Source organism: Crinia signifera, chromosome 11 (genome assembly GCF_055691185.1).
Source record: "Crinia signifera chromosome 11, ASM5569118v1, whole genome shotgun sequence".
In the NCBI taxonomy this organism is placed as follows: Eukaryota; Metazoa; Chordata; class Amphibia; order Anura; family Myobatrachidae; genus Crinia; species Crinia signifera.
Genome location: NC_139227.1, coordinates 78,081,552 through 78,108,007, shown reverse-complemented (window position 1 = coordinate 78,108,007; position 26,456 = coordinate 78,081,552). Strand labels below are relative to the sequence as shown.

The window sequence follows — 26,456 nt, the reverse complement described above, 5'->3', positions numbered from 1 at the left end:
TAGGGGGAGAGGGTGCAGGGCCTCCTGGTAGGGGGAGAGGGTGCAGGGCCTCCTGGTAGGGGTGAGAGGGAGCTGGGCCTCATGGTAGGGGGAAGAGGGTGCATGGCCTCCTGGTAGGGGGGAGATGGAGCAGGGCCTCCTGGTAGGGGGGAGATGGAGCAGGGCCTCCTGGTAGGGGGAGAGGGTGCAGGGCCTCCTGGTAGGGGGGAGAGGGTGCAGGGCCTCCTGGGTGGGTGGAGACAGGGCCCAGTGCTTTGCACCGCCAGTAGTTTTATCCCTGGCTGGAGCAACTGACAGCCGCCCTCATCAGAGGAGGAGAGCGGCCTGTCAGCACAGCGGAGGGGAGGAGGGGCAGGAGTTTTCTGACACGCTGCTCTGAGTTTAGCAGCGTGTCAGCTGTTTCAGCCGCGCCAAGCTCCTTTGATCAGAGCGGCTGTCAGCTCAGCTCAGCTCTGACAGCTGCATCTCTCCCCTCCCCCCCCCCCATGTGCCCAGGTGCCCCCTCCCCCCCTGAATCCGCCTATGCTCAGCACAAACCGCAGGTGTATAGTGGGTGAGCAGCGATGTGTGCTGAGCGACCCATACTTAAGCACATCGCTCAGCACAGGCTCCCCCGACGTCCCGTGTGTCCGAGGCTTAGGACAGGTTTCGAAATGAAAATGGCAATGAGACAATGAGAGGAGTAAAGAGCTGGTCCGCACCCGCGGAGTAATATCCTCTCGGAAGCACATTGTCCCGGCCTTCTCCCTTGTACAGTATACCGCTTGGCTTACTCAATATCCCAGTCGTGATACTCCCCTGCTTGCCTGCACGATGGCTGTGAAATGGCAGTCAACACACGGAGCCACTGACAGCTGCGCAGCACAGATGGGCAAGCATTGAGGAGCTGGAGGAGGCCCCCCCCCCAGCAGCAATAACAATCAGTGGATGAGCTAGGGCACACCTAAAGGGACATGGTCATTGGGTCACCACCAAGTAGGTCGACAAGCATTAGGTCAACACCACTAGGTCGACATGCAGATAGGTCAACATGAGTTTAGGTCAACATGTGTTTAGGTCGAAATGCAGAAAGGTCGACAAGACTTTAGGTCGACATGGGGTAGATCGACATGGGTTAGGTCGACAGGGTCATTCTGTCGACAGGGTCATTCGGTCGACATGGGCTAGGTCGACAGGGTCATTAGGTCGACAGGGTCATTAGGTTGACATGGGGGGCTCAGGCCTGCAAGTGTGGCGGTATGGGATGGTACAGCGTACCGCTAAGATATATTTTGCTGGTACCCCATACCGCCATAAAAGACTACAACGAAATGCCCAGGATCGCGTGGTGACATACATGCCGCATTTAACATCATGACGTACATGCCGCGCACCCCACGCTCTTCAGAGGACGGGCCACGGAAGAGTTAGCAAAGCCGTGGCAGCCAGGCTCACTCACCTCTGACTGACTCGGGCAGAAGGGGAGGACCGGACGGGGAAGGGGTGGATGCGGCGCCGTGCAGCCCGCCCTCTATAGAGGATGAGGAGGACCGTGGACGGGAGTCAGCAGCGGCAGCCTCTGACTCCGGCAGCAGCTGAACCGCCACTGTCTCCGACATGGATGGGACAGTGCACCCACTTGACAGGGCAGGAGGGGAGTCAGCCATCCACTGCCCAGTATGTGTCCCAATTTCTTTTTGTAGGACTGGGTCCATTGTAATCACAGACCAATATCTAATCGGTACTTGTTTCCTAGCACGGCGCCCATCGCATACCATAAGCCATACAATGGTATGCGATGCGATGTTACATGATGTCAGACGATGTTATACAATTTTAAATTGTATACCATCGCATTGTATGCCATTGTATGCAAAATACAATGGTATACGATTTAAAATTGTATAAGCACCCTAATGGGTGTTTTCAATGTTAAATGGGCCCCCTATAAGATTATTAATTGTATAAGCACCGTAAGGGGTGCTTACAATGTTAAAAACACCCCCACGCCACCCCCGCTATCAACGCCAACCCGAAGAGTGGCGAGCACAGCGAGCCCGTGAGGGGCGGCGGTACGCGTCCTCAGACCTTTTCATACCCCCACTATCCACGTCGGCGTGGAGTTGCCTTTAGATAGTGTGGCGAGCGCAGCGAGCCACCGAGCCCAAAGCGTGGCGAGGGGACGCGGAATACATGTAAAGTAAAACGCGTCCCCTCACCACGCTTCGGGCTTGGTGGCTCGCTGCGCTTGCCACACTATATAAAATCAGCTCCACGCCGACGTGGATAGTGGGTGTATGAAAAGGTCGGAGGACGCGTACCGACGCCCCTCGCGGGCTCGCTGCGCTCGCCACGCTTCGGGTTGGCGTTGATAGTGGGGGTGACGTGGGGGTGCATTTAACATTGTAAGCACCCATTAGGGTGCTTATACAATGAAAAATCGTATATGGGTGCTTAAATCGCATTGCATGCGGCTATATGGTATGCGATGTGATACAATGCATAAGATGCCATATACGACTGAAAATCGTGGGCGCCGTGCTAGGAAACAAGTACCATCTAATCTAGTGAGTATTTTCTGATGTCACTGCTATGAGAGTTGAAGTTGGTAATAATGGGACAAAAAAAATGCTTAATTTTTTCTATTATCTTCTGATTTCTGCTTATATTTAATTAGTTGTCTTCTATCTAATCCCCTAGTTTTAACTATGGCAGCTTGTACAGTATAAGGACCTTGGCATAGCCTTTCTCGCTAAATCTTACAATGTATGCTTGACCGTCAAACAATTCTAATGTGCTGCTATAGCGTCTCAGCCTTAATAGCTGCGAATATGGCAGGGTATTCTATTTGCGCATTAGTCGGTATTGAAGTGGTAAGGTTGCTATGAGTGACCACGTTAGCTAGGTAGTATTAGAAACACAGCTTAAGCAGACATTGACATCCTCCCCCACCATTGGTCACTGCAGCCCGAGGTCAGCAGGTCAGACCCAAAAAACGGGGCTGGTCATGAAAGTCAGTTGGAAGGTACAGTATGCATTGGTCTCAGCACTGACAGTTTTCTATTATCTGTGATCAAACAGAAATAACCACACAAATAGGTCATTTAATTTAACCACAGACGTCTGGGGGCTGCTCACAGATGTCTTGGGGGCCACCCAGACCCACCAAACATAGCTGTGCTGCAAGGGAGCAGATGTAATGAGGAAACAGTTAGGGGGAAGGCAGGGGGGTGTCCAACCCAGGCCTACATTGCCTCGGTTGGTAAATCGCAAAGTACATAAAATACTTATATAATATTGCCCCTGCAGCAGGAGGGCGGCAGGAGAGCGGCAGGAGCAATGATTGTAGAGCCCTGCTACAGCAGTAGCGTACTCCTCCGGCAGCAAGCTGTGCAGCGCCCCTTGCAGTCACACAGCTTGCCCGCCTCTAGAAACAGCCCTACCCCTGAGCAAAGTAATGCACTGGGGCTCCTACCCATCCTTCAGTGGTGCAGAGGTTGCTATCAGCACAAGCTGTAATGATTTAGTAGGGGGTATTCATTTTTCCGTTTGCTGGTTAGAGAAGGGTTTTGTGTGGACGCGAAGAGAACACTAAACTGCAGATGGGATGAATGAGTTATGGGACACTGTGACTGGACTAGCTGGGGGGTTCTAGGAGGGTGTGGCAATTAGATGGGGGAAGTGAGCTGGTTGACCAGCAGGGCCCTCCATGCACATGCGCAGAAATGCACATGTGCCTCTAAAAAACATTGCGCTCGCATGCGAATTCGCATGCAAGTGTACTAACCAGAATAACCCCCTATATCACTACACTGTATGCCTCTATACTCTGCGCTACATCACTATATGACCCTATATGCTGCACTATATCACTACACTATATGCTCCTATATGTTGCACTAAATCACCACACTACATGCCCCTATACTCTGCGCTACAGCACTATTTGCCCCTGTATTCCACACTACATCACTACAATACATTCCCTTATATGTTGCACTACATCACCATATGCCCCTATATGCTGCACTACATTACTACACTACATGCCTTTATACTGTATGCTGCACTGTATAACTACACTACACACGTTGTACTACATAACTACATGATATGCCTCTACATGTGGCAGTACATCCCGGTACATGCTGCACAATATCAATACACTACATCCCCTACATGTTGAAATACATCACTACACTACCTCCCCCTACATGCTGCACTACAACACTACACTACATCCCCCTACATGCTGTACTACATTGCTACATTACATCCCCCTACACATTACACTACATCGCTACACTACATGCCTCTATATGTGGCATTAAATCTCCCAACTTGCTGCACTACATCACTACACTACATCCCCTACATGCTGTACTACATCACTACACTACATGCCCCTGTACACTGCGCTACACACTGTACTTTATTACTACTCTGCGCTACATTCCCCACAATGAATTTGGAAAGTTTTAGTGCCTCCTTCCATGTTAGGTTACCATGGGGAAGATCTTTCAGCTTCCCTGCCTGGTCCTCTAGATGAGAAGAAGCCAAATGCAGGGCTGCAGGGAAAAGTGGAAGGAATAGACATGCTTGCTTAATCTAATGGGCAGGGCTGTTCCTAGACAATTTATCCCCCAGTGCGAAGAAATAATAATAATAATGCACATTGCGCTCTTCTCTACTCTGAAGGGAAGCGGTGAGCGGAGCAGGCGCCCTGGCGGATATAGCAGTGGTGGACAAGCCATGCAGACACTTCCTGTCTATAGAAACGGCACTGCTGGTCGGGAAAGAGCAGAAAATACTTTAATGAAGGCAGGGAAGAGGGAAAGGAGGGGGTGGGTCTGGTGGTCCTCTTGGCAGAGGAGAGTAGAAGAATTAAAGGGGATGGATTGGATGTCGTACAAAAGGGAGGCAGTTGGGTGCAGCAGCAGCACATGGGTGTCCAGCAACCATATAAAACCAGGGTTGCCTACTGTCCCAGAATGGGCGGTAGTGGCCTAGAAATCAAATTCCCCTCTTGGCCCCCAGAATCCTGCCTATTTCCCCGGATCTCCCCTCCTTGTTGGGGGTCTGTAGGACCAAATGACACAAATCACGTAATTGTAGCCCTGCCTACTGCTGTTCAATCCCTGAAATACCAGCAATGCCAAGCGGGGGGTATGGCCACAAGGATGCTATCATGCTGGTCATGCCCCAAAATGCATTATCCACTGTAGTTCTGCCTCTCCCATTTTCATCATGTCAGCATACCCCCCCCCCCCCCCCCCATGCATAGGAGAGTGTACAGGAAGTGGATGCCCTCACCAACACACTGCTGGCCACTGTCAACAAAGTAGAAGGGTGGAGGCCCCCTCCTTTCTTCTGGCCAGACCATCCTCCTCTTCTACTTTACATCTTGCAGTAGCTGGACAATGACTCAGCCTTAGAAATGTATGTGTTCCGCACTAGTATAATGTAAGCCGCTCTTATTGGAACAAAGAATTTTTATATATGAGTGTAAGAGCACTCAAGTGAATGAATTAATGAAATTAAGAAAATAAAAGTAAAAATAAAATAAAAATAAATAAATAGATGAGTGACACCTGTAAAAAATTGGTTTAGTAATAAACCATGTTTGCACTCCTTTTGGAGGAAATAGAGTACTCGGTCAAGCACTCGCCCTGTCTTAACCTAAAGTGTAGCGGGAATCCTCAGCCTATTAAAGGCTGTCCGCTTTGACTGGAGCCAAGATCAAACAGTAAATCACCAACCCCACCCAAGAAGAAAAGTTTAGATTCGCTCTTGGCAGGAGCCCAGCGGCAGCTGACTCCATTGCCTCCCAGAGTTCTACCTCTGTTCAGGGGAGAAGCAGGGGGCAGTGGGGACGTCTGCTGGCAAGGAAGGTATGATCGTTAATGAGAGTAATGCAGAAATGAGCAAGTACATTTGCTCCTTGTTAAATCCACTACTGTCATGTTCTTAGCTTATGATCCTTCCATATTAATGATTAGCGAGGGTTCATGAATTTAATGAACATGATTGTGTTAAAACATTAATAACGTGGGAATTAACTTCCCTCATACTCCTTTATAATCATATATCAAAGATTTGATCATACACTGAGATTTATACATTTGAGGAAGAATTTTCTTTTTGGTTTGGATGTCATTTGCTTTTAACATATGCCTAAACACGGTATCCCTCAAAAGGTTATATACTTTCTGTTGCTTCCTAGACCCAGCTCACACATTTTGTAGATCGAGCTCATGTGAGGCACTGCATTAAATGCCTCAGCAAAGTCTAAGTAGACCGAATCTACTGCATTGTCGTGGTCTAAAGGCCGATTAAGACTTATTTGAATGGGTCTGAATTCGTCCCCGTCCCTGATGTTCGGAGTTTGCCCATTCGCGATTAGGCTCATGCGCGACCCCAGGAGCGAACGGTTCTGGCTAGTTTCATACTCACCTAGCCGTTCGTTTCGGGAAGGTAGGGCCGTGGGTGGTAGCAGGGGAACACCCAGCATTTTATAGGCATCCCCACAAAAAATGTGGGTGTTCCCCTGAGATTGCAGGCGTGCTTGGGGCGGCGGCTGATATCACATGATGTCAGTGCCCGCACCCTTTCCGGCGATTAGCGGCAGGAATAAATGTCAGAATAGACTGACTTTTATTACCAAAGGGGAGAAAAATCATTTGATGGTCAGTGACCAGGGCAGCCAAGAGGAGGGGGGGTACTAATTACCCGGGCCCAGGCTTGCTGGAGGGGCTCCGCAGGGGCCCCGGTCTGACCCCTCCCTTCCCACTCCGTCCCTCCCAGGTAGCAACAGCAGCACACACTTCTACAGCATTTGCTGTGCTGACAGCAGGCTCAGCATGAGTGTCTCACTGACAGCATGAGAGCTCATGCTTAGCCTGCTGTCAGCACAGCACATGCTGTGGGTGTGTGCTGCTGGTGTGTTTAGAGTTTTCTTTCACCCTCCTCTTAACATTTTGGGGGAGTGGCCTAAGTGCGGGAGGTGGCCACACCTCCCACACTTAGGCCACGCCCCCAACATTTTACCAGGGCCCGGAATTCCTCTTGGCTACCCTGTCAGCGACCATCGAATGATTTCTCTCCTGTTCGGCTGCATGCAAGGGGATGTGTTCGCATACACAATCCCTTGCATGCTAGTGAGGGGTTAAGGGTGCCAGGGGACCAGTCATTTGGCTGGGCGGGGGGCAGAATTTACCTGTTTTCTAGGCTGCGTATGTTTGCAGCCTAGAAAGCAGGTCTGAATCAGGCCCTTTGTGTGCTTGAAAGGCGTATACCTTTCCTTCCTTTAGATTTAGCCTTTGTAAATAAACATGACGCCAGGAGATAAGGTCCAGAGAACACATATGGTATGTGTCTCTGCACAGTACAGAAGTGATATAATTATCTTGCTGTTAGAGGCTGACATTTACCTCAGTCAGGTTTGATAGGAATAGTGAGAGATTGTACAATGCTTGAGGCGCTACTACCTGGCAAGGAGGAATGGATCATCTATACTGTTGATTCCACCCAGAAAACAAATATTTCTCTATAGAGTCATAGAAATGTTTCATTGTCTGAGTGTCAAATCCACACTAAATTGTAATTCTTGTTTTATTGTCACCTTTTCACTTCAGTGTCTGATCTAGAACTATAAAATTATGGACATTGGCCCTTATTCTGGTTCACTCGCAAAGGCAATTTCCTTCTCAAATGGACAAAACCATGTGCACTGCAGGTGGGGCAGATGTAACACGTGCAGAGAGAATTAGATTTGGGTGGGGTTTTACTTCAAAGTGAGATCTACAGTATCTTGCAGTGTAAAAATAAAGCAGTCAGTATTTTACCTGCACAGAAACAAAATAACTCACTCAAATGTAACTCTTTCTGCACATGTTACATCTGCCCCCTCCCCCTGCAGTGCACATGGTTTTGTCCATTTGAGAAGACATTTCCCTTTGTGATTGAACCAGAATAAGGGCCATTGTATGTAATGCACTCTTTTTATTAATATGTATTCAGATAATTTTTCCTCAATTTTATCCTTGGTGGAAATGGGACCTGACGTGTTGGTTGTGTGTCTGCGCTGAAAGGGGGCGGCGTCTGGAGTGGGAGCGGAGGAGTTTTGGACTGAGGGGGCTGGACCGAACGCCAAAATCCCCATATTATTCATTTTGTGGGAGTGCCCAGCTCTCCCTGAGCAGCTGGGCTCCCCCTTCTGCACTGTTAAATGGTGTGCTCTGTCAAGCAACAGTGGTCACTGGTTTTCCCAACTGTCCTCTGGTCTCATAATGCAACATGTACAGGTGCATTCATGATCTGTTTGGCACTGGCATTAATAGATCATATATATCACACCCGGCTGATAATACCAGCAGATAAGCAGCTTTCCCAGAGATGGTGCAGGAGTGCGCAGCAGCACTCTCTGCTAATCGCCGGGCCATACACACTGGGCGGCTTTGAGCTGGAAGCCGCTCAAACTGGGTGTTTTGAGCGACTTTCAGCTCAAAGTCGCCAAGTGTGTATGGGCCTTAACTGCCAGTTTGGGGTCTTCTGGTAAAGCATAATGTGGAGTATCTGCATGTGGTTTGTCTGGGGGTTTTCATCGAATTATAACGAGCTGGTGTCAAAAGAAATAGCAACAGATCTTGGACTGGTACATGAACTGGCTGAATCAAATCCATAAGAAATGTCAAGCCTAGCTGTGTCCCCAACAGTTGGATCAACAGTCACAAACAGTGGTGGCTCGCACCTTTTGACAGGAGGGGGGCTGCCGCTGGCCACGATGCAGGCACCCCTCCCCCCTGCCGTTGCCACCACTCCTCCCCCCTGCCTCAGGCGCTGCATGCTTTACTATGACAGGCGCTGGGACTGGCGCATGCGCAGTACAAGCCTCTGTGCTGCGCATGCGGCCAGATTCCATGGGCTGCTTCAGCAACAGCCCATAGAAAGGAAATCACAGTACTGCGCATGCGCAATCCCTAGGTTGTAGGGGCTTATGGTCGGCATCCCAGAGGGAGGGAACACCTCCTAATGGGACTGCCTTGGTGACTGTCAGGTCGGACTTCCAATAGGAAGTCAATGCCAGTGACAGTAAAGCCAATACAGTCTCACTTACTGCATCTGGCTTCGCTACATTGGCCGATTTTACCTGGGGGGGGGGGGGGCTTTATATAGCTCCACATTACAAATTAAAAATGCGCTCCCTTCACCTCTCACTAGATGCTGCTGCTCCTTGGCAGCCGGGAACTTCAACTGGGCATGTGACGGCTTCTCAAGGAGGATTGACATAAAGACAATGACAGTCCCTGAGTGTGGGACGGTCCACAGGACCGCGTGATGTCATGACCCGATGCACGCTGTCCGGGACCTGCAATTTACCACTGGGAATGGGTGCAAAACCAATGTAAGGGCCACATTACATTCTCTACATACCTGCTGGGCCCGATCAATCATCAACACCTGTCAAGCCGAGGAGGAGCGGCCTGAGCAGGTTCAATCGGTACACTTTTGTTTAGCCGGTACAGACCATTAAAAAAAGGTACTGTACCGGCTAAATCGGTACACTTGGAGCATATGCAGTAGCTCTTTGTATCCTATGAGCTACTTACCACACTGCCGGTGAAGCAATGTGCGGGTCAGCCAGGTGTCAGTGGTGACCGCTCATGGGCAGGGCCCCTGCAACCCGCTAAGCAGTTTGCATGGACATGCACCTTTTGGAGCCCCTGTACCTGCAGGAACATACATCCGCCAATATGATTGCACATTGCAATGCAATCCTGGGCAATAGATCCCACCCAGATGGCATTGTATAATTATTTATTATGCGATCCGATAGTAAATATGTCCCTCAGTCCTACAGTATATTAAACAGACAGTCTGGAAACAATAAACTGGTATATTTATTTAACAGTGGTATTGTAGGTCATTTTGCCTATGAAACATTTGCCTTCTTTAAAAGACATTCGATAAATTACCACAAATGCTCTAAATAAATGAACGTTGTACATTTGCTGCAACTGTCCCCTTATAGATAAAAAATTAATTAAGAGATATGAATCAATTAACAGTGTATATATAATATATAATATATACAAGGTTAATTGATTCGTATCTCTTAATTAATATTCTATCTTTAAGTGGCAATCTCCAGAATTGCCTTTGGGAGCAGCCGTAAAGCATTTTTTGTAACCAATACAAATTGGTATAATATACAGATTGATTAGTGGAGCATATATAGTATTATTGCGCCCGATTGTTTTTCAAACAACTGTCTGTTCTCTTAGCAGGTATCCCATTGGTCTGCTGTGTTATTGCCGTGGGCCTCGGCTGCCTAGTAGTATGTAAGAAGGAGCCGGCGTGCACAGGCCGATATGCAAGGTAAATGTATGAACGGTCCACAGCGCTGACTGTTCCGCCCCCTGCCGCTATCCGCTTCAACAGCTGCAGGGTGACCAAGCACTATACCCAAAACAGTGACATCACTGTCCCTGCTGCTTGCTTTGGGCTGCGCTGGGGATCTCACATGAGTAGCGAGATCTCGTGCATGCCCAGTACAGCCGGCCATGGGGAAGGAGACAGCGCATCAGTGTTAACTGATGCGCTGTCTCCTCAAGGGGACATCGCCAGAGGGGTGAGTTTGTGCTCGCCCGCTTCGGCAGACAAAATGTTAATACATCTTGTCGATGTCCCTTCCTGTTTCGCCTCATTAATGAGGCGAAGCAGGAAGTGTTATAGTATTCTTTAAAAGCCAGTTTTGTGCTGATAAAATATCATTGTAAAGATATTACATGTAGATTGTATAAATAATACGTAAAATATCTATCTATAATAAAATGTAAGATGGGCTTGTTTTTGGGCTTTTTAGGATTGTTTTTTGGTCATCAGTTGCTTGTTTTATGTTTCAGAGTTGGCAACACTGGTCCTCGTCGTTGCGCAGAGCGAACTGCAGCTGTCGCGGAGTGATGGACGCTCCTGCAGCGGAGCCATAGCAGGCGATGTGCAGCATTTCGGTGGTTATGTACTGAAGTACCGCAGCTAGATAGACCGGGGCCTCAGCATACACGCGGCGTACATGGCTCACTGCGTGAAGGCGTCTGTGAATACCGCGGACAGGGAAGAAGATGCCGGTATGGCAGGAGCGCTCCACCGTCCACCGCAGCTTTCTCCGGTACTTCATGGCGGCGGGATGCGGGGGGTCTGCCAGTCCGTTATACAAGTGCTGCTCTACCACTGGCCGGGTAACGTGAGCAGGTCGTCTCTGGGACCATCAACGGTTGTACTATAAAGGTTTATTAATGTAAATTTCCATGAAATGTCAGTATTAGATTTAATACATCAAAGTGTATTTGCAGCTATATCCCCCAAAACACCTGTTTTCTGGGGTTAGCTGCAAATATTAGGGGGCCCATTTACTATTATATATTTTGGCTAATTTCCCAGAAAAAAATCACCCGTTCTCGGGGGTTAGCTGCAAATAACTGGTACACCCGCATACAGTATATCACGGAGGGACCACAGCAGGAATCTGTGATACGTGCTGCCATCCCTCCTGCCCCGCCACCAGCTGCATCCACCAAAGATTTCTATGAGGGGGTACAATGCTGCCCGATGTATCAATATCAGGCAACATCGCATCAGGTCCCTGAGCTATTGTAGCCTATGAGCTATAGACATCACTGCCAGTGGGATCGGGGAGGTGTCAGCGCTCACTGTAAATGCCCAGACTCCCCCAGTACCTGGGAAAGCAGATCGCAGGCATGGGCTCCTTTCGGGGCCCTGCGTCTGCATTGCACCGCAAAATCGCATGCGATTGTATAGGGTGCCATGCCTTTTACTTAACTATACAGTTGTATGAGATGCAATGAGATTGAGGCATCCCCCCAGTATCCACACCACCCCGAAGCGTGACGTGCCCCGCCAGTGACGGCGGAACGCGTCCTACCGACCTTTTCATACCCCCACTATCCACGTCGGCGTGGAGTTGATTTTATATAGTGTGGCGAGCCACCGAGCCCGAAGTGTGGCGAGCAGACACGGAATACATGTAAGGTAATCCGTGTCCCCTCACCACGCTTCGGGTTCGGTGGCTCGCTGCGCTCACCACACTATATACAATCAACTCCACGCCAACGTATATAGTGGGGGTATGAAAAGGTCGGTAGGACGAGTTCCACCGCTCGCCACGCATCGGGGTGGTGTGGATACTGGGGGGGTGCCTCAATCTCATTGCAACTCATAGAACTGTATAGTAATGTAAATGGCATCGCACCCTATGCAATCGCATGCGATCTTGCAGTGCAATACGATCTCACCGCCCGGGGGGGGTATAGCAGTGAATAAATTACATTGGAAAATCGCATCTCACGCAAAAACGGCTTTGCGATGCGATTTTCTTATGCAGAATCAACCACTAAGCTATTTGCTTAGTGGGCGCCCTGCTAGGAAACAAGTACCCCTCTTCATGGCTCAACATGGTCTTCAGATGTGAGTGCTTTCGTTTTATATACTTATGTTCAGCTATCTGACTCAGAGAAAATCAGCCCAGATCTATATACAAGAGCACATTTCTCAAGTTAAAAGAAGTAATATTATCTAGGCAATAGCTGTCATTGTGGCTCAGGGTAGACCGAAAACCTGTGCGGATCATTGGATCAACAGTAAAAGATCCCATTTGAGCGAAACGCCTTACAGCAAGCATGTTTAAACTATGGCCCTCCAGCTGTTGTGAAACTACACATCCCAGCATGCCTTGTCATAGTTTTAGCATTCCCTAATAGCAAAACTGTGGCACAGCATGCTGGGACTTGTAGTTTAACAACAGCTGGAGGGCCATCGTTTGGACATGCTTGTCTTACCGGAATTAACCATGTGCTATTTATTTGTCTCCACCAAGAGAATATTGCATAGTGCATTAATGGACTAATTAACCCACTAAGGAGAGTGAAATTAGCACCTGTTATACAGGACTTTCATTGCTATTTAAGGTCTATACTCAACTTATAGGAATTTCGGTACTTGTTTAATTTCACGGCGGCAGTTACGTACTTTACGTAGTGTTGTATTGAGAATACCAATAAGTAGGCAGCACTATGCTGCCTACGTAAACTACGTAAGTGCTTCTGTAGCCCTGAAACTACACACTGGTTAATATCCCCACTATCCATGTCACACCCCCAGTATCCACATCAGTGGATCCACATCAGTATCCCCTTGCCAAAGCGTGGCAAGGGGACTCAGATATGCGTCCACCGTCACGGGGCGCGCTTCAGGCTCGGTGTGCTCGACACACTTTATAAAGTCAACTCCAGGCTGAAGTGGATACTGGGGGTATGACGTAGATAGTGGGGAGAATGTGTGTGTTGTGCTTTATACTTACCCTCCTCCGGCCCCTGCGTCCATCAAGTCCACCGATGGGCAGCGTTCAGTCCCCCTCCTCCGGCAGTCACTCCCCAGCGCCAGCGTTCAGTACCCTTCCTCCGGCACTGGCAGAGGACAATGTATGCAATTAGCGTAGTGCCGCTGGGGGAGCAGGGAAACCATGTGCATGACTGCCGGAGGAGGGGGACTGAAAGCTGCCGCCGGGGAGTGACCGTCGCCCGAGGGGATCGTGGACCGGAGGACAGTAAGTATAAAACAAAGCACCCACCACCCTTCTCCCTCTGCCACCCACCATCCTGCTCCCCCTGCTCCCAGTGTAGTTCCACGGCAGCGGCTACGCTGACAACGTAGCTTAGGCTACGTTGAAAACGTAGCGTAGAGCTGCCGCCGTGAAACTAAACAAGTACCTGAATTTCTTATTTGATTTATTGAATATTCGCTGCTTTAATGTCATTAAGGAAAATCAGATAGTTTAACAATATACATTATTGTTATGGTAGTGCAAGCGAGAACGTCAAACAAAAACTGCAGAGGGTAGTGAAGACTGCGGAAAAGATCATAGGGACCGACCTTCCCCCGATAAGGGATCTGTTCTCATCCAGGGTAAGGAAACGCGCTGAGAAGATAGCAAAGGACAAGCTGCATCCTGGTCACAACCTGTTCGACATCCTACCATCCGGAAGACGGTTCAGATCCATCCCCGTCAAAACGTCCAGATCCGCAAGAAGCTTCTTTCCGTTAGCCGTCCATCACCTGAACAATCCAATCAAAGCGAATGCAATCCCAATATCAACAGCCAAACAACGTGTCCCTACTTGGCGACCTGACCACCATAGTCGTAGCTAGAAATAAAATGCTTGTAATGTCTTTATGTAATATATGTAACGTCTCCCCCCCCCCCCCTTTTCATCCCTGCTTGATGCTGCACTGTAATCCACAAAACAATCCTAGTGTGCGCAAGCATACATGGCCAATAAAGTTTATTCTATTCTATTCTACAGTATTATACATATTCTATATGTATTTGCATCCTATACACATAGAATTATGAGGTGGCCACATATTGTTGTTGAGATATTTTTTAAATAAAAAGTTATTTTAATTCATTAATACTTTAAGAGCCTACAATAATTAAATGGCTGCTGTGGTGGAAATTCTGTTTTTGGAAGGCATGTCTGATTATAAATAATAAATTACAGGGTCAGCGTTGGGCACTTTAACCTTTAAAAGGGCAGCAGATTACTACTGTTCATTTCAATAGTCATTTAAAACAACCGAACAATGAAAGAGTAACCTACCTTTAATAAGAAATCAGCTTTTGCCCATAACTGCTGTAGAGCTATTTGGATCTGCAAATGGGTCTAAAATTTCCCACAGAAATTTTGTGTAAGCAATAATTTAAACCATTTTAAAGGTTACAGAGTTTAACAAGACACCTTACAAACATCAATGCAACAAAGTAAGAAATAAAAGCACCCTTATTGCCCTCTAAATTTTACAGGTTGAGTATCCCTTATCCGAAATGCTCCAGACCACGAGCATTTTGGATAAGGGATTTTTGCGGATATTGAAATTTTTTTTATATACCTACCTAGAACCCCTGGCGGTCCCCTGACGGTCCCCCACCGTTCACGGCGGCCTTCAGAATCCTCTTCATCGACATCTCCGGTCCCAGGGGTGCATTGCGCGAGTGCGCAGGTATGCCGGTGACGTCACTGGCACACCCGCACAATGCATCCTTAGGACCGGGAATGCCACTGAAGAGATTCCGTTGGCCGCCAGGGGACCGGGTAAGTATGAAAAAAGAGGCAAGAAGGGGACAAAAACCCCGAAATATTCTGAAAAAACAAAGATTTTTGGAATATACGGATAAGGGAGACTCAACCTGTATTAGTTTTAATGAGTTGTAAAGAAGTGAAATTAATGTGGCAGGAGAGCCTAATACATTAAAACACATTTCTAATTCTCTAGCCTTGCACATGTTTCTAAGTTCATGCCCAACTTCCATAGTTTCATGAAATACATAAATGGGCATGCACATATGCCATAAGTCTATGGGCAATGGCATGAATGAATATCACAGTTGACGAATGACCTCCGATCACCTTTCCCTTATGTGTTACCAACATTACTGTTGTTATGTGTGTGCCCAATGCAGATAATATTGGATTGGTTAATATTTTACCTGATTCATATAATGAATAACCCATCGGGCATATTTTAACAACTACAGGAAATGATGCCAGTGTAACCACAGCTATCAAGCCTCTGCTCATATTAAGATTCTTGTACTCAACTCAAAATGATCAATTTTGAAGAAGATATGTAAGTTAAAGCTTAAAAAATCCCTGTAATTCTGAACCAAAAAGTATATTTTGTAAATATATAACATTGGGGGCTATTAACTATGGTTTCGAGTGGAGAATGATAAAGCACCTGCCAGTCAGCCCATAACTGCCATAATGCAGACGAAAAATGGCAGGAGCCGGTTGGTTGGTACTTTCTATCTCCGCTTTATCGCTCTCCACAATGATATTAAATTGACCCCATAGTCTTTATTGTGAGGTCTTCAGATGCTCTGTATTTTATACAAGCTGTTTTGGTAGAACCTGTTTCAGAAGCTATTACAGTATATTGGTCTCTTCATTGGCTAATGGAAATGTCATGAGGATTGCTTTGTATGGTGAGCTACAATATGGTGCAGAGCATTTATTAAATGCAAATGTACATAGGTGCATTATACAGCAGTGATCAATCTTTTACATTTAATTAGTTTAATTGTGTTAAAAAGTTTAGAAAATGGAAGTATTTGATTGGTTGCTGTAGATGTTGAAGCTGCATGTTCCCCAGTTTTCAAATATGTTCCCAGTTTACACCAAATAAAGTTACCTTTTCAAAATAGAGTTACGATACCTGCCTTTTTCCTTGCAACACCCTTTTTTTTAATCTTATATAGAACGTGTGCTAGATAAAGTAATACAAATTAATACATTTTGGGGCAGATTCAGACTTGATGGTTCAGGTCTGAATTTGGCCCCCTCCCCGATATTGGGGGCCTGCGCATGCGCATAGGAGCTACTGCAAACAGCCACCTTTGGCGAGATTTTCACTTGCCGGGGTTTCGCATTTTGATTTGTTGGCGGGGGGGATGTGTGTGTGCCCGCAAAAACGGTGGGGAGACCCATAGAAACGCTGGGTGGAAGTTTGGAAAATGCAGGCATGCCTCTGCCTGATCGGGGTGGGTGAATGACATCACATGACATCTTTGGTAAAGATCTGCGCTTGCCTGAAATATTTGGTCCTGGGCGGACCAAAGATTTGAAGGCTAATTTATGCGCACATCTTAAGATCGCAGATCTTTCTAGTGTGTGGGCATGAAACGGAGAACTGGCCGGCATTCACTGTTCGCTTTCGGGAAACAGTGAACATTGAATAGGGTGAATCAGATTTACAGTGAAAAACATTCACCGCAAGGAGTGAAAACAGCCCGATTTGCCGAAAATAAACCAGTGAATCGGGAGCATTGAATACTGGCCTATATGTTGGTTTCAGATATTACATAACATCATTGCTTTCTACTCTAAATCATTGGATGATAGACATACTCAGTGGTCAAAAAATATTCTCTGTAAAGCGCTGCGGAATCTGTGTGTGTTGTATAAGAAACTGCTGATAAATAAATAATCCAATGGGGAGCCACTTTAAAATAAGAACATTAACATTGTTCAACATTTTGAGAAAAAAAAATGACAATTAATTTAAACATTTAAACCAGACTGTTTGAATTGCAAAAAATAATGAAACCAGTTACTGATTATACTCCAGTTTTTCTCATTCTAATTGAATTGCTCATAAACAAATATTTTCAAGGTAGAAAAGTAAGAGATGTGAAGAAAAGCTAAATCCTTTTGCCCTTAAGGTGCCCGACGTCTCGCAGCAGTGTACGGACACCCGACAGAGTGGGACCTTCCCGGCGGCAGGGACCCATGTGATCCATTGTGATGGATCACATGGGTCCCTGCAGAGGCGTAGCTACCGTAAGGCAGCCACCGCGGCTGCTTGGGGGAGCAAGCGCCAGCGGGGCGCCCCTGGTGCCCGGGCACTCTGGTCAGACCCCCCCTTACCCCTCCGCATGCCACCGCCACCGCATTCAGTCCGGCACCGCAGATAGCCTCCGGGCTCCGTCTCCTGCAGTAATGAAAAATGACACGACAAAATGGCTGCCCCCTAATAGCAGACAGTTTTTAAGGATGCTAGAGGAGGCCGCCGCCTCCTCTAACATCCCTAAAAAAAAACTGTCTGCTGTACGGGGGCAACCATTTTGTCGTGTCATTTTTCATTACTGCAGGAGACGGAGCCCGGAGGCTATCTGCGGTGCCGGACTGAATGTGGGGCCGTCGGCGGCGGCATGCGGAGGGGTAAGGTAATTTTTTGGCGGGGGGGGCGCCACAATATTAGTTACGCCTCTGGGTCCCTGCTTCCCGCCCGCCTCACCACCTGGAGGAACAGGTGGTCGGATGGCCTGCCGGTCCGACCACCTCGGACCCGACGGCATCTCAGGAGGAGGCGATTTGGTCAGATTTAACAGGCCGATTGGTCTTTACAGTACATGCTATTACAAATGTAGCTTCACTCCATATCAGTAATGTAAAGGCGGAAATATTGAGATAGAGTGAATGTTGCGGAATGAACTTTGAGCTTCAACAATAAATTACTTGTTAGATGACTCAAAAGAGAGAACTTTTACAGCTTGTACTTACAGTAATTGGCCAATACAACATAGAGGTGAGAGGTGAGAAAGCAATAAAACTAAGTAGGTGATAGGATTAAAAGAAAAGAACAATAAATTATGCTGAAAGAGATAAGGTAAAGAACCCCTCTGTGGTTGTTCCCAGTATCAAGTCATGGTAAATATGCAATGCTGGCAGGGCCATCTTAATGTATGGGCTCGGTGGGCAGCTGCTCAAGGATCCCCCGATTCTAGGGCCCTGCAAGCTGGGACTGATTGTGTTGTGGAAATCTGTCTCCTGAGAAAGCTCTGATCGTGAATTACACACAAGCAGAGAAGTCGGGCGGCATTCTCTTTCTGCTTTCCAGCCGGCAGCAAGACAATGGGCAAAATGTACTAAGCCTTGAAAAGTGGTAAAATGGAGCTGATAAACCACCAACCAATCAGGTTCACAGGTAGTAGCTAATTGGCTGGTGGTTTATTACACTACTTTTTATCACTTTTCAATCAATCAATCAATCAACTTTATTGGCCATGTATGATTGCGCACGCTAGGAATTTTTTGTGGATTTACAGTGCAGCATCAAGCAGGGATGAAGGGGGGGGTGAAGGCATTACATACATTACATTAAGACATTACATGTGGGAAACACATGCCCACCGAGCTGCACAGCGCCTAGGCAGCCATCAGCGGCGCCACTGGTCGCTGCAACAGCCAGGTAGGTAACCTTAAGCAAAGACAGTACAGTTATCACATAGGGAGCACATACCCGCCAAGCTGAACAGCGCCTAGGCAGCCATCAGCAGCGCCTCTGGTCGCTGCAGCAGCCAGGAAGGTAATATTAAGCAGAGACAGTACAGTTATCACATAGGGAGAACATACCCGCCAAGCTGAACAGCACCTAGGCAGCCATCAGCAGTGCTACTGGTCACCGAAACAGCCAGGTAGGTAACAATACAAGCAGAGACAGTACAGTTATCACACAGGGAACATAATTGGCTGAGCTGCACAGCTCCTAATCAAGCTTAGTACATCTGGCCTAGTGAATGGCTCTCAGCTTGCTGGTTGGCTGGAGCTATCCACCAATAAGAGTGCTGACAGCCATTCACTGTATGGAAGCAGGTGGAGAGATAGCACAGGACCACAGGAGGGGCATGTTATTATTATTTTTATTTTTCAACTTTTCCTATGAATGGGTGTGGAGGAGCCACAAATGCATTGCTTTCCCCAGGGCCCCCAATACTGATAAGACGGACCTGAATGTTGGTACACCCCAAAGTGTAGATGTGCTCTATGATAGTTGTGTCGCACATGATTTCAGCTGAAAGCAGGCAGAGCTTGACCTAGTAAATGGAGTTACCCATTCAGTAGGGGAACCCTACATTGCCCTTTTCACCAAGCTGAATGCCACCAACAATGCAAATTCTCCCACAACCAAAGGATGAAAAGGTCCACCATGGGTGATCTATTATTATTGTTATTAATCCAATTGTTTTCTACGGTACCACAAGTGTTTTGCAGCAACATACTTACATCCATCTTACTATCGAAAACCACCTCCACTAACTTATGAGTGGTAATATTCTTTTTTTTTTTAACTTGTAGAACTTGTGCCACCTTGAGGGGCCAATTTATCATTCAATATTTGCAGCTTAATAAAAACAGGTGTTTTTGGGGATTAGCCGCAAATATTAGTATCACTGGAATGTATGTAGGAGGGACAGCAGCAGGAATCTCCGATCCCTGCTGCGATGCCTCCTGCATCCCTCATAGGGTTCTATGGGGGATGCGAAGCTGCCTGACATATCAACATCAGACAGCAGAACTTTGCATCCTGGGATACCGCCATTCTTAAATGGCGATAGCCAATTGTAGCCTATGGGCTACAGATTGCACTGACGCCGGGGTAGTGCTTTTGGCGGGTGGTCCCCTCATGTGCAGACCCCCCGATCCCTGGCTCAACACATCACAGGGACAAGCTCCTTTTGGAGCCCTGTCCCAAGATGATACATCCCACCAATAGGATCGCATTTTACAATGCGATCCTGGGCTATAACATTCAACATCGTAAATGCTATCCGTGATAAATGGGCCCCTGAGCCTCTTCTAAATCTTAGCTCCCAGTCCCTGGTATTCCTATGTGTGCTCCACGATGCCCTGATGAACTTAACGCCCAGCACTGCAATCCGTGTTAGCACTACAATGAGAAAACGACTTAATATTACCAGTACACACATACTGTATTCTGCAGCACTTTACATAGAGCATTAGGCCATTCACATCAGTTTTTATAAGCACTGTTCTATCTCATTTGCCTTTGACCAAATTCTGCCTGGTTTTTATGAAGCTCTCTGACCTGTCCTTAGCTGCACCTTCTGTTTAAGGTTTCCCATTGTTGTAAACACTGTGAATGTGTCAAACAACTCTGTTTATTTACTAAGATGGGAGTTCTATTGATTATGGGATGTTGCTATGGGCAACCAATCAGATGTTATCTATTATCTTCTAGAACAGCGATTCTCAAACTGTGGGTCCTCACCCCAAAGTGGGTCCCGAGATTCTCAGCATGGGGTCACGACTCCATGTTGCTGACCATTAGGCTGATGACTTTTCTAATCTCAATCAGTGATTCGAAGAGTCTGAAAAATCTGTTGAATTGTCTGTTATTTTAGACTCCTCCCATCATTTTGTGCCTCCACAATGCTGCCATGTATGTAGTGTCTGCTGACTAAACGTGTGATGTGAGTAGGGTGACCAACTCATCCCTTTAATCCGAGACACATATTAATTACACAGGTTCTGTGGTAGTTTAAAACCAGGTGAAATGGAGTCTTGAGGTGTGGCAGTTTAAAACCAGGTGAAAGCCAGCCACAGAACCTGTGTAATTAATATGTGTCCCGGATTAAAGGGATGAGTTGGTAACCCTAGATGTGAGGATCTTCTGCAGTAACTTGCTGGGGTCCTGTCATTATTTCTATTGTCTGATGGGGTCCCAGAGCAAATTAGTTTGAGGACCCCTGTTCTAGAAGGTGCTAAATAATTAAGAAGAAGTATAATCTGATTGGTTGCTATGGCCAACATCTCATCTTCAATAGAACTCCCATCTTAGTAAATAAACCCCTGTGTTTTCAAAAAGAAACCTCACTTGTAGCCCTTATCATAATACAATCACCCAATGAATGATGATGCCTTTACATGACCTTCTCCTTAATATAAAATGTGCTGCTCTGTAAGTAACTGCTTTGTACTATTATTTTAATTGTTTATATTCAAAACACTGGGGGAGATTTATCAAATCTTGGAGAGAAGTTGCGCATAATCAGTCAGCTTCTATCTTTTTCTAGCACAGCCTCTAAAATAACAGCTAGAGAGTGGGATGCACTAACGCGGAAATGTGGTAAAAACCTGTCATCCATCCAGGTTTTTTCTGCATTTTTGTTTGCTCTAAACCCCTTCCATCGGGGCAGTGCTGTGGAGGCAATGGCCAGCTTTTGCTGGCAATACCCTGTAGGAGCCTATGGACTTCTGCCCACGGTGCTGTGTGAGGGATCTGTCACATATCCCTCCCAACATGCCGCTCGGCCGGCTGTCACACTGCACATGCGCAGAGGGACTCCCGGGCCTCAGACCCGGAAGTCCAGGTACAACGTCGCATAGCAAAGGACAGCCCTTATCACAAGAGCTGTCCTTTGCGTTAATAATCGCATATATTAGAGCATATGCCATTAGTAAGCATCTCGCCCAGCAGCTGATTGGTTGGTATAATCAACATCACCACTTAATCTTTCTTCAAGATTTGCTAAATCTTCCTTTATATTAAAGTCCATATTAGTCCTAGTGGTTTAATAATTGAACATTTTAATGTGATTGCTTCATAATTAAAAGCTATAATACAAAGTAAAATGTCAAGGCTTCTAAAGCTCAAACTAATGCTATGGGCTGACAGTAAGGGGCCTATTTATTATTTGCAGACATAGCAAAGATGTTCTATTCCAAAATTCAGGGGGGGGGGGGGGGGCACTAAGATTTGGAGAGTGATAAAGTGGACAAGTACCAACAAATAAGCCGACTGACTGTCTACGTTCTTACCCTCCAAAGCTTAATACATCTCCCCCAAAGTAACAGTAAATCACCTAACTGCCATGTTACAGGCTGTGTTTAAGAAATGACAAGACGTGGTTAGTTGGTACTTTATCTCCCTCCACTATATCACTTTCTAAGGCTTAGTATATCTGCCCAGAGCCTCATATTGCTTCACAATGTCGGCTGTAGTGACAAGTTACATAAAACCGCTAACCACAATAACTCCCAATCCATACCTCCCAATGCTTGTCTGCTTTCAATCAGAACCTGCCACATTGATGGCAAATGGTCTGAAAAGGTGGATGGAGCTGCAGAGTGGGCATGGTACCAGTAAAGAGGGCATGGCAGCAATCTCCGTTTTCATGCTATTGGGGCATACAGTGATTATTATGTACACAATAAAGTTCTGCGTTCTGCAATGAAAGGTGCTGGGTGGGGGTGTATTAATAATTCGAGACGAGCAGCTGAGTTTTTCTGAAAACTGAATGCACTCAAACTTTAGGGTTCTGAGTCAAACTGAGTCCCAGTTCAGTTGATCTCAAAATCTAAACTTATTTTTTTTTTTTTATTGAGTCTTTATTTATTCCAAAAGAACAGTATACAGCAATCCAAATCAGCAATAATTACATTTTCTTTACTGTACAAAAAGACAAAGACAAAACCCCAAACCCACCCACATAAAAACATACACATTGGCCAAAACACATATTAGACCATCTTGTGCATTTCTATCGAGTCTCTAGGTAGTTTTATTACACCTATCCACTACTATTCCAACCTAATTCTTGGATTTTCCACTACCGGTGATTCGCTAATCCCAAACTTTTTCCCACCGTTTGGTATTTAAAAGTTTCCTAATAATTGGGAACAATTATAACCCTGCTAACTCATCTGGACCGGCACTTCCCAGCCCCGGCCTAGCTTGAAGACAGTGAGAGGGAAAAAAAAAAAGGAGGAGGATTATTTTAGACTTTTTCTAAAGTGACACTATAGCTATATCTATCCTAATAATGGTTAATTCTTCACTTTCTCCTCATTCATATCGTAGAGTCCTAAAGTGCATCCTGTCGTGAATTATCCTATATACTTATTTCACATAAGCACACCACAATTCCCGTGTACAACAACAGATTGCAAATTCAACACAATTGCAAATTTTCGTGAATTTCTATTGTCCGTTTTTGTCCGTTTTGTGCCCAACCAAAAAAATGTATTATCTGCAATACTGAAGAACGAAATCTTGCTCCTCTTCCTCATTGAGAGTCATTCCGAGCTACCACTTTAAAGTATATTGATTGTTTCCATTGTCCCCAAATCTTAAGAAACTTTAAACTTGCTCCCCTTGAAGCAAATACATATCTCTCATGCTCGCATGTGCTGTTTACTAATTTCACCCAATCAGTAACATTTGGACCAGAGGAGGCCATCCATTGCCTTGCCAATATAACTTTGGCTATAGCCGATAGATTCCTCACCAGATTTTTCCATTCACACGCAGAATCTCCCTCCTCCCAAACACCCAGGATCAGATTTAGCTCAGTGAGGGAACTTCGGGGAACACCCAGTCTCTCCATAATTTTGATAATCTCGTCCCAGTATTCCTTAATTACTTTACAATCCCACAAGAGATGCCAGATTGATCCCACCTCCTCCCTACATTTCGGGCAGCTATCAGAATATATTCCTGCAATTTTTTTTAGTCTAACTGGAGTTATATAACTCATAAGCTTAAATATTAATTATTACAGTGAAGATACCTTTACTGGAGGAGATGCTTTCATGCTGCATTCCAAACTAAAGTAGTTTGTCACCTGTTGGCCCTGATTAGAGCCTATGCACCAACTGAGCCAAGCATTGAGCAATATAAAGATGTATTCTATGATAGACTGCAGAAAATATAAGTACAGTACCAACATAACCATACTATGTGGCAATCTGAATGTACAAATGGGCCCTGAGTGGCTGGGTTGGGAAAGAATACTAGGCCCATAAAGATGCAGTCACCTGAATGGTAATAGCCTTTGCTTATTTATGTTTGCCAGCCACAACAATCGTGCGATATATAACACCTAGTTCACCCACAAAACCATCTCTAAACATGATTCTCTAACAATGGAAGACGCAGAGGTATGCTGGAATATTCCCTTACCCAGAGTGCCTTCCACAATTTGAGAGTAATGCATTGAACAATAATTGGATCAAATCATCATTTAAAAACCTTGCTAAAAAAATCACCTAAAAGTGCCAAACATCTTGAAACCTCTATATTCTGTTCAAGAACACGTTCACCCCTCTATTACGTAATGATGAGGTAAACCACTGCTAGACTGACACAAGAATCACAGTGAGTCCTTCAGACAGACATGTCAAATTAAAGGGAGGAAGATGGGTACTCTTTACCTAGAAGGGCGCCCATCACGGGCATCGCATGTACCAAAAAATTGCATGCGATGCGACCAACGCGATTACCGCGATTTCCCATAGGGAACAATGTTAAATGTCCCAATTGACCCGATTTTCCATAGGGAACAATGTTAAAATGCCCACAGAGGCCAAATAGCCACCCTGAAGTGTGAAATGCCCCCCCCAATTGTTAACGCCACCCCACGATCAACGTCAACCCGAAGCGTGGCGAGCGCAGCAAGCCCGCGAGGGGCGGCGGTACGCGTCCTACGACCTTTTCATACCCCCACTATCCACGTCGGCGTGGAGCTGAGAATAGAAAGTGTGGCGAGCGCAGCCAGCCACCGAGCCCGAAGCGTGGCGAACGCAGCGAGCCCCGCGAGGGGACGCGGACACCTGTGAAGCCCGCGAGGGGACGCGTATACCTGTGAAGGTGTCCGCGTCCCCTCGCGGGGCTCGCTGCGCTCGCCACGCTTCGAGCTCGGTTGCTCGCTGCGCTCGCCACACTTTCTATTCTCAACTCCACGCCGACGTGGATAGTGGGGGTATGAAAAGGTCGTAGGACGCGTACCGCCGCCCCTCGCGGGCTCGCTGCCCTCGCCACGCTTCGGGTTGATGTTGATCGTGGGGTAGCGTTAACAATTGGGGGGGCCATTCCACACTTCAAGGTGCCTATTTGGCCTCTGTGGGCCATTTAACATTGTTCCCTATGGAAAATCGGGTCAATTGGGACATTTAACATTGTTCCCTATGGGAAATCGCGGTAATCGCGTCCGTCGCATCGCATGCGATTTTTTGGTTGCATGCGATGCGACCGATGCGATTTTTTTACCTTACGATGCCCAAGATCAAAATCGTAGGCGCCCTTCTAGGTAAAGAGTACCAGAAGATGAAACAATAGATCTCTAACAACACCTTGGGCCTTATTCTGATCGGTGCGGATTTCTCCGCATGCGGTCGTCCCGCCGATGGTTATCGCCTGCGCATGTGCAGAGGTCACTCTGCGCATGTGCAGGCGATTTCGCCGCACGTATTCTTTACACGCCGCACAGGGGGCGTAGAGGGGCGTGAGGGGCTACTTAGCCTCATTACCCTATGCATACGCCCCGCGTTTCATGGGCGTTCCCATGCAAACGCGGGGCGTATGCATGGTAATGAAGCCGTGACGCGTGTGTAGGGGGCGGGCATCTGACATCGCCGGATGTCAGCTGCCCGCCCCCATACATGATTTCACACGGACAAGTGTCCGTGTGGTCTTGGGTGGCGGGACCTAGTGGAGCGTGCGGCCCTGCATTCGATGTTCGGCGACCATCGAATGCAGGGGCTGCTCCCAAGACGGAGGAGGCGTATCCCCGTCCACTTTCATGCGGATCGCCACATATCCGCGTACGGACGGAGGTGGCGATCCGTATGGAAGGCGGGGATTCGCCTGCACGGTCGTGGCCGCATATTCTGATCGGGACGCACCGATCAGAATAAGGGCCCTTATGCTGCCCATACACTTGTAAGATATTGCATGCAATTATTCGATTTAGACCACATCTGGGCGATAAATCGAATGATTCTATGCACAAAATGTGTACCATTCGACGAGATGCGCGAGCACTCCGGATGAATGTCGGGTCTTATGAGCTGCACATAATATTTATTGCATTGCAGGAGCAATCGCATGCTTGAATGCAATCCGCTGGCGGAGTGAACACTTTTGCAGCGGCGTGGGGATGGAGAAAGGGGGCTGGAGGGACTTGTTTAAACACTGGGCAGTGTATGGGCACACTCTGTATGGGCAGCAATAGACTTAGTGGAAAAATGTGCACAACTTCAAAATCTTATCCATAATCTCTACCTGCGCTTGAATAGACATTTAAAAACAACCCAAAGCAA

At 46.9% G+C, this 26,456-nt stretch overlaps 1 protein-coding gene across 1 annotated transcript in view; it reads left to right on the top strand.

The window, feature by feature from the left end:
- The first annotated feature begins 15,331 nt into the window (after positions 1-15,331).
- LOC146046045 (sulfotransferase 1B1-like) overlaps positions 15,332-26,456 on the top strand; it is a 29,197-nt gene continuing 18,072 nt past the window's right edge. The window contains exon 1 of the mRNA XM_083165216.1: positions 15,332-15,681. Coding sequence (XP_083021342.1) covers positions 15,659-15,681 — 23 coding nt within the window. The 5' untranslated portion in view covers positions 15,332-15,658. The remainder of the gene's footprint in view (positions 15,682-26,456) is intronic.